Source organism: Bombina bombina, chromosome 6 (genome assembly GCF_027579735.1).
Source record: "Bombina bombina isolate aBomBom1 chromosome 6, aBomBom1.pri, whole genome shotgun sequence".
In the NCBI taxonomy this organism is placed as follows: Eukaryota; Metazoa; Chordata; class Amphibia; order Anura; family Bombinatoridae; genus Bombina; species Bombina bombina.
Genome location: NC_069504.1, coordinates 854,082,101 through 854,098,671, shown reverse-complemented (window position 1 = coordinate 854,098,671; position 16,571 = coordinate 854,082,101). Strand labels below are relative to the sequence as shown.

General features: G+C 36.8%; 1 protein-coding gene across 1 annotated transcript; it reads right to left on the bottom strand.

Moving 5' to 3' along the window:
* Positions 1 to 3,260: 3,260 nt before the first annotated feature.
* On the bottom strand, positions 3,261 to 4,649 carry LOC128664671 (homeobox protein siamois-like). Its single transcript, XM_053719481.1, has 3 exons — positions 4,484 to 4,649; positions 4,005 to 4,225; positions 3,261 to 3,341 (listed from the first exon to the last, which is right to left on the bottom strand). Exons 1-3 carry the CDS (start codon positions 4,647 to 4,649, stop codon positions 3,261 to 3,263), a joined length of 468 nt encoding a protein of 155 aa, XP_053575456.1.
* Positions 4,650 to 16,571: the final 11,922 nt, after the last annotated feature.

Genomic DNA, 16,571 nt, shown 5'->3' with positions numbered 1-16,571 from the left:
TTGTAACTTAGGTTAGGATTTATTTTACAGGTAATTTTGTAATTATTTTAACTAGGTAGCTATTAAACAGTAAATATCTATTTAATAGCTATTGTACCTAGTTAAAATAAATACAAAGTTGCCTGTACAATAAATATAAATGCTAAAATAGCTACAATGTAACTATTAGTTATATTGCAGCTATATTAGGGTTTATTTTACAGGTAAGTCTTTAGTTTTATATAGGATTCATTTATTTAGTTAATTTAATGATAGTGTAGTGTTAGGTGTAATTGTAACTTAGGTTATGATTTATTTTACAGGTAAATTTGTATTTATTTTAGCTAGGTAGTTATTAAATAGTTATTAACTATTTAATAGCTATTGTACCTAGTTAAAATAAATACAAAGTTGCCTGTAAAATAAATATAAATCCTAAAATAGCTACAATGTAACTATTAGTTATATTGAAGCTATATTAATAGCTAGTAGGGGGCTTAGATTAGGTGTAATTAGTTTAAAATTATTGTAATATTTTATTATTTTTTGTAATTTAGTGTTTGTTTGTATTTTGGTACTTGTATGATGGATGGAAGACCTCTTCTTGCCCCGCTTGGATGAAGACTTCTGCCGGTCTGGATGTCCTCTTCTGCCCCATCGGATGAAGACTTCGGCCCGGCTGGGTGAACACGACTCAAGGTAGGGAGATCTTCAGGGGGGTAGTGTTAGGTTTATTTAAGGGGGGTTTGGGTTAGAGTAGGGGTATGTGGGTGGTGGGTTGTAATGTGGGGGGGGGATTGTGTTTTTTTTTTTACAGGCAAAAGAGCTGTTTTCTTTGGGGCATGCCCCGCAAAGGGCCCTGTTCAGGGCTGGTAAGGTAATAGAGCTGTTAACTTTTGTAATTTAGTATAGGGTAGGGCATTTTTTTTATTTTGGGGGGCTTTGTTATTTTATTAGGGGGCTTAGATTAGGTGTAATTAGTTTAAAATTCTTGTAATATTTTTTTATTTTTTGTAATTTAGTGTTTGGTTTTTTTTTGTAATTTAGTGGGGGGGTTTTGTACTTTAGTTTATTTAATTGTAGATAATTGTAGGTACTTGTAGTTAATTTATTTAATGACAGTGTAGTGTTAGGTTTAATTGTAACTTAGGTTAGGATTTATTTTACAGGTAATTTTGTAATTATTTTAACTAGGTAGCTATTAATTAGTCAATAACTATTTAATAGCTTTTGTACCTAGTTAAAATAAATACAAAGTTGCCTGTAAAATAAATTTAAATGCTAAAATAGCTACAATGTAACTATTAGTTATATTGCAGCTATATTAGGGTTTATTTTACAGGTAAGTATTTTGTTTTAAATATGATTCATTTATTTAGTTAATTTAATGATAGTGTAGTGTTAGGTGTTAGTGTAACTTAGGTTAGGATTTATTTTACAGGTAAATTTGTATTTATTTTAGCTAGGTAGTTATTAAATAGTTAATAACTATTTAATAACTATTGTACCTAGTTAAAATAAATACAAAGTTGCCTGTAAAATAAAAATAAATCCTAAAATAGCTACAATGTAACTATTAGTTATATTGCAGCTATCTTAGGGTTTATTTTACAGGTAAGTCTTTAGTTTTAAATAGGATTCATTTATTTAACTATAGTAAACTTATTTCATTTTATTTAAATTATATTTAAGTTAGGGGGTGTTAGTGTTAGGGTTAGACTTAGGTTTAGGGGTTAATAACCTTATTATAGTAGCGGCGACGATGGGGGCGGGAGATTAGGGGTTAATAATTGTAGGTAGGTGGCGGCGATGTTAGGGAGGGCAGATTAGGGGTTAATAAACTGTATTATAGTGTTTGCGAGGCGGGAGTGCGGCGGTTTAGGGGTTAATACATTTATTATAGTGGCGGCGATTTGCGGTCGGCAGATTAGGGGTTAATACTTGTAGTTAGATTGCGGCGACGTTGGGGGGAGGCAGATTAGGGGTTAATAACTATAATGTAGGGGTCGGCGGTGTTAGGGACAGCAGATTAGGGGTTAATAGCTATAATGTAGGCGGCGGCGATATCGGGTCGGCAGATTAGGGGTTAATACTTGTAGTTAGATTGCGGCGACGTTGGGGGGGGCAGATTAGGGGTTAATAACTATAATGTAGGGGTCGGCGGTGTTAGGGACAGCAGATTAGGGGTTCATAGCTATAATGTAGGCGGCGGCGATATCGGGTCGGCAGATTAGGGGTTAATACTTATAGTTAGATTGCGGCGACGTTGGGGGAGGCAGATTAGGGGTTAATAACTATAATGTAGGGGTCGGCGGTGTTAGGGACAGCAGATTAGGGGTTAATAGCTATAATGTAGGCGGCGGCGATATCCGATCGGCAGATTAGGGGTTAAATAATGTTATTATAGGGTTTGCGATGTGGGGGGGCCTCGGTTTAGTGGTTCATAGGTAGTTTATGGGTGTTAGTGACTTAGTGTACTAAATGGGTGTTAGTGTAGTAAAAACATACCGAATTTCGGAACGGAATAGAACCGAATTCAGCCGAATCCGAATAAATCCGAAATGAATTTATTCGGATCCGAATAAATCCGAAACGAATTTATTCAAATTTTGCCGAATCAGATTCGATCCGAAACGAAATTCTAAAAGTCCGAATCGATCCGAATCGAAAACGAACCGAATTTTTTAGCGGTGCACATGTCTACATTATACACCCAATAAATAAGCCTGAGAGAAGGAAGTTCTTAAACTGCTAAATGAGTATGGTGAAATAAAAACAATACAGCCAATAAATGGTAGTACATGTAACTTGTATTAGTTAAAATATTCTATTGTGTCTGTAAACTACTTTAGAAAAAAGACTCTTTTTCAGAATAAAAAACATTTATTTTGCATGAAGTGAAAACAATATTTCAGTTTAATAACAATATTTTGCCAAATGCACTTGTTAAAATAAACTCTAAATAAAAAGCCATTGATTAAGTGCAAATACAGAGAAACAACTTGTAATATTATTTATAATAAAAGTGCTTAAAATAATCCTGCTTGTTTTGCATGTAGTCTGTCAAGTCAAATAAATCAATTTTCTAAGTGAATGCAAGTACTTATTGAAATCCACACTGTATTACATTGTAGTCTTTAAAACAAATGTGTGCTATTTAATTAATATGTTAATTATAATGTGTAGGCATTCTCTGAAAATAACTGCATATTGGAGGAACCACAGTGCTCCTTTCCCATGCCTAAGTTGAGGTTATTTCCAAAGCTTAACTAGTCATATTCTTATTCAATGGATGTATATATGAGTGGCTTCGCTCTAAGAGGTCCGTGTGGATGTCTTGCCCTTCTGTTCTGGAACCAGACCTGTAAAATACATAATGTCTGTTAGCATTAGCCATATATCCTATATTTATACAAAGGAGCAATTGAATTATACAACAAATGTAGATAAACAGTGAGAGGTAAATGGAAAAATCTATCTATCTATCATCTATCATATATCTATCTATCATGATTCTGTATGTAGAAGGTGACATTCATTTCCTTTGAACTATATACTAACTTAGATGTTTCTGTATATATAAGGTAACACCGGTTCCATTTGAAATATATCCTAATCTGAAACCAAAACTTCCTAATAAAGTATGCTAATATTTAGCTGGTCTTTGATATTTATTTGTTATTTCTATCTATCTATCTATCTATCTATCTATCTATTATGCAGTTAGTTAAAAAATATAAAATGTAACAGTGTCTGGTAAACCAGAAAATATGTAATGAATCTAAATTATAACTGTAAGCTTTATAAATTGGAATATATTAAAGTAATATATACAGTATATATATATATATATATATATATATATATATATATATATATATATATACATATATATATATATATATATATATATATATATATATATATATATATATATATATATATATCATGTACTCTGCATGGATAATGACAATAGCATCAGTCATATATCATCAGGCAATATAATTATAAAATTATATTCTCACCTGAATTCTAGATTCAGGAACGCTGGTTAATCTGGCAATACCACATCTGGTCACAAAATCTGGATAAGGGTTGAGTTCAAACTGACTAATAAGGAAGAGGATCTGTTCCTTACTGAAATTTGTTCTCTTACTACCATTGTAGGTTGTGGGTAACTTCATAGTCTTATCAAGCTCAATCCTTGGTTTCTTACATATCACCTGCTCCTCTTCAGGAAACAATCCTATATATAACACAAACAAAATACTGTTAAAATTGCATTTCAATTTATGATGGAAACAAACAGAAAATGCCCCTATAGGAAATTACATAAACATTGTGAATGCATAATTATTGCTTGTTTCTAAACATTATGTAGCAACAAAAATTATATATAGAATAACAAACCTGTAATATCAAGAAGGATACATATTATTAAGTCTAAAACATAAATCTTAATAAGTCTAAAACATAAATATTTAGATGCAAATACAAAAATGACTTATCATGTCATGGAGAGGAATCTGAATTTCTTTAGTTGGACAAAGATCAGGAAAAACTTGAAAACCTTTGTCTTGGTCCCTCAGGGGAGGGGACAACTCTGGATAATCATTTTCAAGGGACAGAGCAGTGGAAATAATTTGATCAAATTCAATGTCACATTCCATGTCTGGCTCTTCCAGTTGCAGATAGTAGAATAACTGAAAATTCCTGGCCCCATGGGTTTTATGTTTTCAGAAAAAGTGGGCGTGACCAGGATGTCTTTTGGGGAACAAAGGGAGACCACTTTGATGTCTCTGTATAAAGAATGTGACATAAGTTCCCTTTGAAGTATTAGCCAACCTGAAACCAATGTTTTGCAATAAAATCTGTTTTCCTTCAGATGTGTATATATCATATATCACACATACACACACACACACACACACACACACACACATATATATATGTGGGGTTTTGTATATAAAGGACCTCTATTGGTGAAAGTTCTGCCAATAATACATATTAGCATATTAGAGAGGCTTTTTTTTATTCTGGTCACTTACTAGAAGAGACATATGTGACTTTATTTTTTGGACAGAACAGGTTAATGTAATTATTAATTTCTGTTCATATCAGCTGTAAGGTATTTTATTTACTCAGATCAGACTGTTTTGAATGCATTGTGGGTATCAAATGGTTTAATAATTTTACCTTCTGCAAAGAATCATTAGCCCTTTGAACTTTACCTGGCATTGATTCCCATAATAACCATATGCAAATGGTAAACCATGTATATGATATTTATATGCAACCAAAGCCTTCAAACAACATTTTGAAATAACTTATTGTGCAATATGGTCCTGTATAGGAAATGCCATAGTCATACTTAACATATAATGTGATTTTTTATCTGTAACATTATAAACTGTACTCTGCTTTAATTAAATGCTGAGTATAAAAATGTAAATGTAAATAAAGGCAGTAATATCCTTTTATTATTATCACTACTATTATTATTATCTATTTACTTGAAAACAATATTATATAATTCATAATATTATTAATATGAAATAATTTGTAATATTGTTTATATGTTTATTGTACATATATCTATACACACACATATACACATCTATCTATATACATGTCTGTCTGTTTGCCTGCCTGTCTGTTACATTTGTTGGTATCATGATTATTTCACACTGTTTGATTATGGGGCTACATTTTAAGCTATCATTGACTATTTTAAAAAAGTACATTAGTAAAATGATTGTGTTATAACTAAATTAATTTTAGATCCAGAAGAAATGCAGAATATGTATATTAACCCTTTCGTGACAGGGTTAAAGTGTCTACATCGGAACACCTGTTCCGATGTAGACAAATTGAAACTACGCGATCGTGCATACGATCGCGAGATTTCAATTATTGGATCGCATCTGGGGGGCGTCCCTACAACCCTAGGAACGCCCTCCAGACCGCGATCAAGTCCTTGAAGCGCAGAAGGCTTCAGGACAGCCGTTTGATATGACGTTCTATTCCGTCATAACGGCTTTAAAGCCCAGTGTAAATATGACGGAATAGAACGGCATAACGGCGTTAAAAGGTTAACTATGTAAATGTAAAATGAAAACTGTACTTATATCTACTAAAGGAACAATAAGCCAAACTCAGTCACACAATATCATTTTTTGTTAATGTCACATCTGTCTCTGTTGAAAGTCACTTAAATGCTACATAATATATTCTGTGTTATTAATGTTTGTTGTTCACCAGTATGTGTTTATAACAATTATGAAATTAAACTGACTATTCCAGGACATGATTTCAATGAATTAGGCATAGTTACATATGATATAAGGGGAGAGAGAGAGCAAGAGAGAGAGAGAGAGAGAGAGCAAGAGAGAGAGAGAGAGAGAGAGAGAGAGAGAGCAAGAGAGAGAGAGAGAGAGAGAGAGCAAGAGAGAGAGAGAGAGAGAGAGAGAGAGAGCAAGAGAGAGAGAGAGAGAGAGAGAGAGATGCAGTTATTGAACCTTTGCAAGCTTCACCACTTCTCTGTTTCATGTTAAAAACAGGAGAGTCAAACCTCACATTTTGCAATTTTATCTTCGGGTCCTCTGCACAAAACTACCACATATTGGGGGCATATTGGGACCCAGTTATGAAACTAATAGTGGTCCCCAGTGCTGAATGTGCTGGTTCTTTCTAAAGGAATCTATGAAATAGTAAATTAAATATTATATTAAGTCATATAAAGTTATAATTGTGTTAGTAATAAAGTACCATTTGTTAAAAAAAAAGATTAAAAGTCCATAATAAAAATTATTTTGTTATTTATTATTTTTTAAATTTCTTAAAGCTTCCAATTGTTTTCTGTTTTTCTAATTGTTCATTTTCTCAAATCTTTGAATACCAGTGACCTATACAAGTAAATAAAATCAGTATACCTCTGAGTATGATTACAATTTGGTTTTAAACTAGTAGTAATCAAATCATTAAACAGGTGATCAGCTAGCATGTCTGTATTATACACAATTATACTAGACTTGATTTGTTCTGTCTGTTTATGTTTTGCAAAGTATTTATAATGTACAGTTTATGATACTGCTAAAATAAAAATAAAGGTATTTCTACATGTGCAAGCTGCACTAAGAATATGTGAGAGAAACATTGTCTACATTGCTCAATGCTCTGGATAGTTATATTAGACTATGATTACGGTGACTGGGACACAGCTCTGGAGGCGGGCGGAGTGAAACTCTTCAGCCCGTGTGGAGCACGGAAGGGCCTTGCATAACTGCAAGCATCGTCGAACAGCTCCTTTGATTCCGCTTTGGATACGTACGTTGCGGCTATAAAGGTACCGAACTTTACTGTAAATCTCTGGCAGCGTACAAGGATATGGGGTTTACAGTGGTACGATTAAGACCCGTTACAATATTGAGATATTGAGATATTAAGACTTTTTCATTATTCAGGTTGCTAGCTTGCTTAAGAATATGACTCCCCCCTTTTTTTAGTTATATTGTGAACATACTGTGAACCATTTCCTGATCAATGTAATTATCAGTTTCTACCCAGATCATTTTCCCTCAATCAAAATTTTGGCTACTCATTGACCTGCGATATTTCATGTCTCTAGACCACAGTGTGTTAAATGCATTTTGATGAACACCAAAAGAAACATGTTCTGCCTTCTTTAAAGAAATAATTGTCATTTAACTCTTTTGTGACCATTTAATATAATATCTTTAAAACACAATCATAAAATGTCCAGATAAAAGAGATAGTTAAATCAAGCTAAGCCAAACAATTAGGATGTAAAAAAATACATTATACACCCAATAAATAAGTCTGAGAGAAGGAAGTTCTAAATGAGTAATGTGAAATAAAAACAATACAGCCAATAAATGGTAGTACATGTAACTTATATTAGTTAAAATATTCTTTTGTGTCTGTATACTACTTTAGAAAAAAGACTCTTTTTCACAATAAAAACAAAATTTATGCTTACCTGATAAATTCCTTTCTCCTGTAGTGTGGTCAGTCCACGGGTCATCATTACTTCTGGGATATTAACTCCTCCCCAACAGGAAGTGCAAGAGGATTCACCTAGCAGAGCTGCTATATAGCTCCTCCCCTCTACGTCACACCCAGTCATTCGACCAAGAACCAACGAGAAAGGAGAAGCCAAAGGGTGCAGTGGTGACTGGAGTATAATTTAAAAATTTTTGACCTGCCATAAAAAACAGGGCGGGCCGTGGACTGACCACACTACAGGAGAAAGGAATTTATCAGGTAAGCATAAATTTTGTTTTCTCCTGTTAAGTGTGGTCAGTCCACGGGTCATCATTACTTCTGGGATACCAATACCAAAGCTAAAGTACACGGATGACGGGAGGGACAGGCAGGCTCTTTATACGGAAGGAACCGCTGCCTGAAGAACCTTTCTCCCAAAAACAGCCTCCGAAGAAGCAAAAGTGTCAAATTTGTAAAATTTGGAAAAAGTATGAAGAGAAGACCAAGTTGCAGCCTTGCAAATCTGTTCAACAGAAGCATCATTCTTAAAGGCCCAAGTGGAAGCCACAGCTCTAGTAGAATGAGCTGTAATTCTTTCAGGAGGCTGCTGTCCAGCAGTCTCATAGGCTAAAGTATTATGCTACGAAGCCAAAAAGAGAGAGAGGTAGCCGAAGCTTTTTGACCTCTCCTCTGACCAGAATAAACGACAAACAGGGAAGACGTTTGTCGAAAATCCTTAGTTGCCTGTAGATAAAATTTCAGGGCACGGACTACATCTAGATTGTGTAGAAGACGTTCCTTCTTTGAAGAAGGATTAGGACACAAAGATGGAACAACAATCTCTTGATTGATATTCCTGTTAGTGACCACCTTAGGTAAGAACCCAGGTTTAGTACGCAGAACTACCTTGTCTGAATGAAAAATCAGATAAGGAGAATCACAATGTAAGGCAGATAACTCAGAGACTCTTCGAGCCGAGGAAATAGCCATTAAAAACAGAACTTTCCAAGATAACAGCTTGATATCAATGGAATGAAGGGGTTCAAACGGAACACCCTGTAAAACATTAAGAACTAAGTTCAAACTCCATGGTGGAGCAACAGTTTTAAACACAGGCTTGATCCTAGCTAAAGCCTGACAAAAAGCTTGAACGTCCGGAACTTCTGACAGACGTTTGTGTAAAAGAATGGACAGAGCTGAAATCTGTCCCTTTAAGGAACTAGCAGATAAACCCTTTTCTAAACCTTCTTGTAGAAAAGACAATATCCTAGGAATCCTAACCTTACTCCATGAGTAACTCTTGGATTCGCACCAATATAAGTATTTACGCCATATTTTATGGTAAATCTTTCTGGTAACAGGCTTCCTAGCCTGTATTAAGGTATCAATTACTGACTCAGAAAAACCACGTTTTGATAAAATCAAGCGTTCAATTTCCAAGCAGTCAGCTGCAGAGAAATTAGATTTTGATGTTTGAAGGGACCCTGGATCAGAAGGTCCTGTTTCAGAGGCAGAGACCAAGGTGGACAGGATGACATGTCCACTAGATCTGCATACCAAGTCCTGCGTGGCCATGCAGGCGCTATTAGAATCACTGATGCTCTCTCCTGTTTGATTCTGGCAATCAATCGAGGAAGCATCGGGAAGGATGGAAACACATAAGTCATCCCGAAGGTCCAAGGTGCTGTCAAAGCATCTATCAGAACCGCTCCCGGATCCCTGGATCTGGACCCGTAACGAGGAAGCTTGGCGTTCTGTCGAGACGCCATGAGATCTATCTCTGGTTTGCCCCAACGTCGAAGAATTTGGGCAAAAACCTCCGGGTGAAGTTCCCACTCCCCCGGATGAAAAGTCTGACGACTTAGGAAATCCGCCTCCCAGTTCTCCACTCCCGGGATGTGGATTGCTGACAGGTGGCAAGAGTGAGACTCTGCCCAGCGAATTATCTTTGATACTTCCATCATTGCTAGGGAGCTTCTTGTCCCTCCCTGATGGTTGATGTAAGCTACAGTCGTGATGTTGTCCGACTGAAACCTGATGAACCCCCGAGTTGTTAACTGGGGCCAAGCCAGAAGGGCATTGAGAACTGCTCTCAATTCCAGAATGTTTATTGGCAGGAGACTCTCCTCCTGATTCCATTGTCCCTGAGCCTTCAGAGAGTTCCAGACAGCGCCCCAACCTAGTAGGCTGGCGTCTGTTGTTACAATTGTCCAGTCTGGCCTGCTGAAAGGCATCCCCCTGGACAGATGTGGCCGAGAAAGCCACCATAGAAGAGAATTTCTGGTCTCTTGATCCAGATTCAGAGTAGGGGACAAGTCTGAGTAATCCCCATTCCACTGACTTAGCATGCACAATTGCAGCGGTCTGAGATGTAGGCGTGCAAAGGGTACTATGTCCATTGCCGCTACCATTAAGCCGATCACCTCCATGCATTGAGCTACTGACGGGTGTTGAATGGAATGAAGGACACGGCATGCATTTTGAAGCTTTGTTAACCTGTCTTCTGTCAGGTAAATCTTCATTTCTACAGAATCTATAAGAGTCCCCAAGAAGGAAACTCTTGTGAGTGGAAAGAGAGAACTCTTCTTTTCGTTCACCTTCCATCCATGCGACCTTAGAAATGCCAGTACTAACTCTGTATGAGACTTGGCAGTTTGAAAGCTTGAAGCTTGTATCAGAATGTCGTCTAGGTACGGAGCTACCGAAATTCCTCGCGGTCTTAGTACCGCCAGAAGAGCACCCAGAACCTTTGTGAAGATTCTTGGAGCCGTAGCCAATCCGAATGGAAGAGCTACAAACTGGTAATGCCTGTCTAGGAAGGCAAACCTTAGATACCGGTAATGATCTTTGTGAATCGGTATGTGAAGGTAAGCATCCTTTAAATCCACTGTGGTCATGTACTGACCCTTTTGGATCATGGGTAAGATTGTCCGAATAGTTTCCATTTTGAACGATGGAACTCTTAGGAATTTGTTTAGGATCTTTAAATCCAAGATTGGCCTGAAAGTTCCCTCTTTTTTGGGAACCACAAACAGATTTGAGTAAAACCCTTGTCCTTGTTCCGACCGCGGAACCGGATGGATCACTCCCATTAGTAAAAGATCTTGTACACAGCGTAGAAACGCCTCTTTCTTTCTTTGGTTTGTTGACAACCTTGACAGATGAAATCTCCCTTTTGGGGGAGAGGATTTGAAGTCCAGAAGATATCCCTGAGATATGATCTCTAACGCCCAGGGATCCTGGACATCTCTTGCCCAAGCCTGGGCGAAGAGAGAAAGTCTGCCCCCCACTAGATCCGTTCCCGGATCGGGGGCCCTCAATTCATGCTGTCTTAGGGGCAGCAGCAGGTTTCCTGGCCTGCTTGCCCTTGTTCCAGGACTGGTTAGGTCTCCAGCCTTGTCTGTAGCGAGCAACAGCTCCTTCCTGTTTTGGTGCAGAGGAAGTTGATGCTGCTCCTGCTTTGAAATTACGAAAGGAACGAAAATTAGACTGTCTAGCCTTAGGTTTGGCTCTGTCTTGAGGCAGGGCATGGCCTTTACCTCCTGTAATGTCAGCGATAATTTCTTTCAACCCGGGCCCGAATAAGGTCTGCCCTTTGAAAGGTATGTTAAGTAATTTAGATTTAGAAGTAACGTCAGCTGACCAGGATTTTAGCCACAGCGCTCTGCGTGCCTGAATGGCGAATCCGGAATTCTTAGCCGTAAGCTTAGTTAAATGTACTACGGCATCCGAAATAAATGAATTAGCTAGCTTAAGTGTCTTAAGCTTGTTTGAAATCTCATCTATAGTTATTGAGTCAAGAGTCTCTTCCAGGGACTCGGACCAAAAAGCGGCCGTGGCCGTGACAGACGCAATACATGCAAGGGGTTGCAATATAAAACCTTGTTGAACAAACATTTTCTTAAGGTAACCCTCTAATTTTTTATCCATTGGATCTGAAAAGGCACAGCTATCCTCCACCGGGATAGTGGTACGCTTAGCCAGAGTAGAAACCGCTCCCTCCACCTTAGGGACAGTCTGCCATAAGTCCCGTGTGGTGGCGTCTATTGGAAACATTTTTCTAAACACAGGAGGGGGGGAAAAGGGTACACCGGGCCTATCCCACTCCTTAGTAATTATCTCTGTAAGCCTCTTAGGTATAGGAAATACGTCAGTACTCGCCGGTACCGCATAGTATCTATCCAGCCTACATAATTTCTCTGGGATTGCAACGGTGTTACAATCATTTAGAGCTGCTAATACCTCCCCTAACAGTACACGGAGGTTTTCGAGTTTAAACTTAAAATTAGAAATGTCTGAATCCATTCTATTGGGATCAGAACCGTCACCTGCTGATTGAAGCTCTCCGTCCTCATGTTCAGCATACTGTGACGCAGTATCAGACATGGCCCTATTATCAACAGCGCACTCTGTTCTCACCCCAGAGTGATCACGCTTACCCCTTAGTTCTGGTAATTTAGCCAAAACTTCAGTCATAACATTAGCCATATCCTGTAATGTGATTTGTAATGGCCGCCCTGATGTACTCGGCGCTACAATATCACGCACCTCCCGAGCGGGAGATGCAGGTACTGACACGTGAGGCGAGTTAGTCGGCATAACTCTCCCCTCGTTGTTTGGTGAAATATGTTCAATTTGTACAGATTGACTTTTATTTAAAGTAGCATCAATGCAATTAGTACATAAATTTCTATTGGGCTCCACTTTGGCTTTAGCACATATAGCACAGAGATATTCCTCTGAATCAGACATGTTTAACACACTAGCAAATAAACTAGCAACTTGGAAATACTATTCAAGTAATTTACAATAATATGAAAACGTACTGTGCCTTTAAGAAGCACAGAAAAAAGTTATGACAGTTGAGAATAATAAACTGAGAAACTATAACATCAAATCTTTTCCGGTAAAAACACAATTTTAGCAAAGGATTGCCCCCATTAGTAATGGATAACTAACCCTGATAGCAGAAAAAAAAGTACAGAAATAAACGTTTTTTATCACAGTCAGCTACAATCTCACAGCTCTGCTGTGAGTGATTACCTCCCTCAAAATAAGTTTTGAAGACCCCTGAGCTCTGTAGAGACGAACCGGATCATGCAGGGAAGACCAGAGACTTCTGACTGAATTTTTTGATGCGTAGCAAAAGCGCCAAAATAGGCCCCTCCCCCTCACACACAACAGTGAGGGAGAACAGTAAACTGTCTTAAATTAAATAAAACGACTGCCAAGTGGAAAAAAACAGTGCCCAAAAACATTTTTTCACCCAGTACCTCAGAAAATTAAACGATTTAACATGCCAGCAAAAACGTTTAACATCAAATAAATGAAATGTCATTAGAAAGCCTGTTGCTAGTCACTGCAAATTAGGCTAAAGTCTTATGCATACAGTATTATCCCAGTGAAGTGCCATTCCCCAGAATACTGAAGTGTAAAATATACATACATGACAGCCTGATACCAGTTGCTACTACTGCATTTAAGGCTGAGCTTACATTATATCGGTATGGCAGAATTTTCTCAGTCAATTCCATTGTCAGAAAATAACATGCTGCTACATACCTCTTTGCAGATTAACCTGCCCGCTGTCCCCTGATCTGAAGTTTACCTCACTCCTCAGATGGCCGAGAACAGCAATATGATCTTAACTACGCCGGCTAAAATCATACAAAAAACTCAGGTAGATTCTTCTTCAAATTCTACCAGAGAAGGAACAACACACTCCGGTGCTGTTATAAAATAACAAACTTTTGATTGAAGGTATAAAACTAAGTATAATCACCACAGTTTCTCACACATCCTATCTATTAGTTGGGTGCAAGAGAATGACTGGGTGTGACGTAGAGGGGAGGAGCTATATAGCAGCTCTGCTGGGTGAATCCTCTTGCACTTCCTGTTGGGGAGGAGTTAATATCCCAGAAGTAATGATGACCCGTGGACTGACCACACTTAACAGGAGAAAAACATTTATTTTGCATGAAGTGAAAACAATATTTCAGTTTAATAACAATATTTTGCCAAATGCACTTGTTAAAATAAACTCTAAATAAAAAGCCATTGATTAAGTGCAAATACAGAGAAACAACTTGTAATATTATTTATAATAAAAGTGCTTAAAATAATCCTGCTTGTTTTGCATGTAAAGTCAAGTAAATCAATTTTCTAAGTGAATGCAAGTCCTTATTGAAATCCACACTGTATTACATTATAGTCTTTAAAACAAATGTGTGCTATTTAATTAATATGTTTATTATAATGTGTAGGCATTCTCTGAAAATAACTGTATATTGGAGGAACCACAGTGCTCCTTTCCCATGCCTAAGTTCTGGCTATTTCCAAAGCTTAACTAGTCATATTCTTATTCAATGGATGTACAGTATATACGAGTGGCTTCGCTCTAAGACGTCCGTGTGGATGTCTTGCCCTTCTGTTCTGGAACCAGACCTGTAAAATACATAATATCTGTTAGCATAAGCAATATATCCTATATTTATACAAAGGAGCAATTGAATTATCCAACAAATGTAGATAAAAATTGAGAGGTAAATGGAAAAATATATCTATCTATCATCTATCTATCTATCTATCTATCTATCTATCTATCTATCATGATTCTGTATGTATAAGGTGAAATTCATTTCCTTTGAACTATATACTAACTTAGATATTTCTGTATATATAAGGTAACACTGGTTCCTTTTGAACTATATCCTAACCTGAAACCAAAACTTCCTAATAAAGTATGCTAATATTTAGCTGGTCTTTGATATTTATTTGTTATTCCTATCTATCCATCTATCTATCTATCTATCTATCTATCTATCTATCTATCTATCTATCTATCTATATATATATATATATTTAATATATTCCAATTTATAAAACTTAAATTTATAATTTAGATCCATTACATATATTCTGGTTTACCAGACACTGTTACATTTTATATATATATATAATGTACTCTGCATGGATAATGACAATAGCATCTGTCATATATCATCAGGCAATATAACTAGAAAAGTATATTCTCACCTGAATTCTAGATTCAGGAACGCTGGTTAATCTGGCAATACCAAATCTGGTCACGAAATCTGGATAAGGGTTGAGTTCAAACTGACTAATAAGGAAGAGGATCTGTTCCTTACTGAAATTTGTTCTCTTACTACAATTGTAGGTTGTGGGTGACTTCATAGTCTTATCAAGCTCAACCCTTGGTTTCTTACATATCACCTGCTCCTCTTCAGGAAACAATCCTATATATAACACAAACAAAATACTGTTAAAATTGCATGTCAATCATGGAACCTTGGTTCCAAAAAGTCTGGTTCTACTGGATAATGGAAAATAGTAAACAGTGACACCTTATAATAAGTAAAAGAGGCTTAGGATTGAGGGGATGAGGAGGTATACCCTATATCTAAGAAGGTAGAGAGGGGAGATGGTTAGCTAAGGGGGATAATTAGGACCTTGGTAGAGGTACTCCTAGATGAGCAAGTAATTTCTAGATACAGAGAATATAAAGTGTGCAGTGACATAATATAACTCTATGAATGTTTCTATATCGTTGATTTGTTGGTTTAGTTTGTTTGTATTTAAGATGTTGGTAATTTTTGTTGAAACTATAATGAGAAACCACCCCCCACATTATCCTACTCCCTACAAAGAGTATTATTCTAAAGGAGATTAAAAAAGAGCAATAACAGGGGGAGAACTTATTAAGAAAAACAACTCCACAGAAGACTACGAAGAATAAGGTTTTGAGAATATACGTTAAAAACACATCCAATTGCCAAATTCTTCATGTGTGCCAGCTAGGGATGAGGCATGCGAACTGTTAGGAGACTCAAATAATGGGAAACCTTCAGAGATGAGCACCTTTGTGTTAAGAAACTGTTGTATTGTGTTATCCGATGTACCCAAATTGTGAATTGTATGTATGGTCCCTGTGCAATATGGAGATGGAGAGGAGTTAATAAAAATTGTTTCAACTAAAATTGCATGTCAATTTTTGATGGAAACAAACAGAAAATGCCACTATAGGAAATTACATAAACATTGTGAATGCATAATTATTGCTTATTTCTAAACATTATGTAACAACAAAAATTACATATAGAATAACAAACCTGTAATATCAAGAATGATACATAATATTAAGTCTAAAACATAAATGTTAATAAGTCTAAAACATAAATATTTAGATGCAAATAAAAAAATGACTTACTTTTTAAACCTCTAGGGAGATGAGGCTCAGCTCTGATTGATGGTGTTTTTTTGAACTGTTCCTCTGAGTCATACAATTCAGCAGTCAAAAGGGTCTGAGTTCCTTGTGGGAACCCCAAGACTTGGTAAAGTTGCATCAGGGTCTGTTGTAGAATTTTGCTGTCATGGAGAGGAATCTGAATTTCTGTAGTTGGACAAAGATCAGGAAAAACTTGAAAACCTTTGTCTTGGTCCCTCAGGGGAGGGGACAACCCTGGATAATCATTTTCAAGGGACAGAGCAGTGGAAATAATTTGATCAAATTCAATGTCACATTCCATGTCTGGCTCTTCCAGTTGCAGATAGTAGAATAACTGAAAAAT

What these genes read in the sequence shown, in the direction of transcription:
- LOC128664671 (XM_053719481.1), bottom strand. Translation starts at nt 4,649, where the DNA reads ATGGAATGTGACATTGAATTTGATCAAATTATTTCCACTGCTCTGTCC. An exon ending in TCCTCTCCATGACATGATAA is followed by an intron (nt 4,226 to 4,483) that starts GTCATTTTTGTA and finishes TGTTATATATAG; the next exon opens with GATTGTTTCCTGAAGAGGAG. An exon ending in TTCCTGAATCTAGAATTCAG is followed by an intron (nt 3,342 to 4,004) that starts GTGAGAATATAA and finishes TGTATTTTACAG; the next exon opens with GTCTGGTTCCAGAACAGAAG.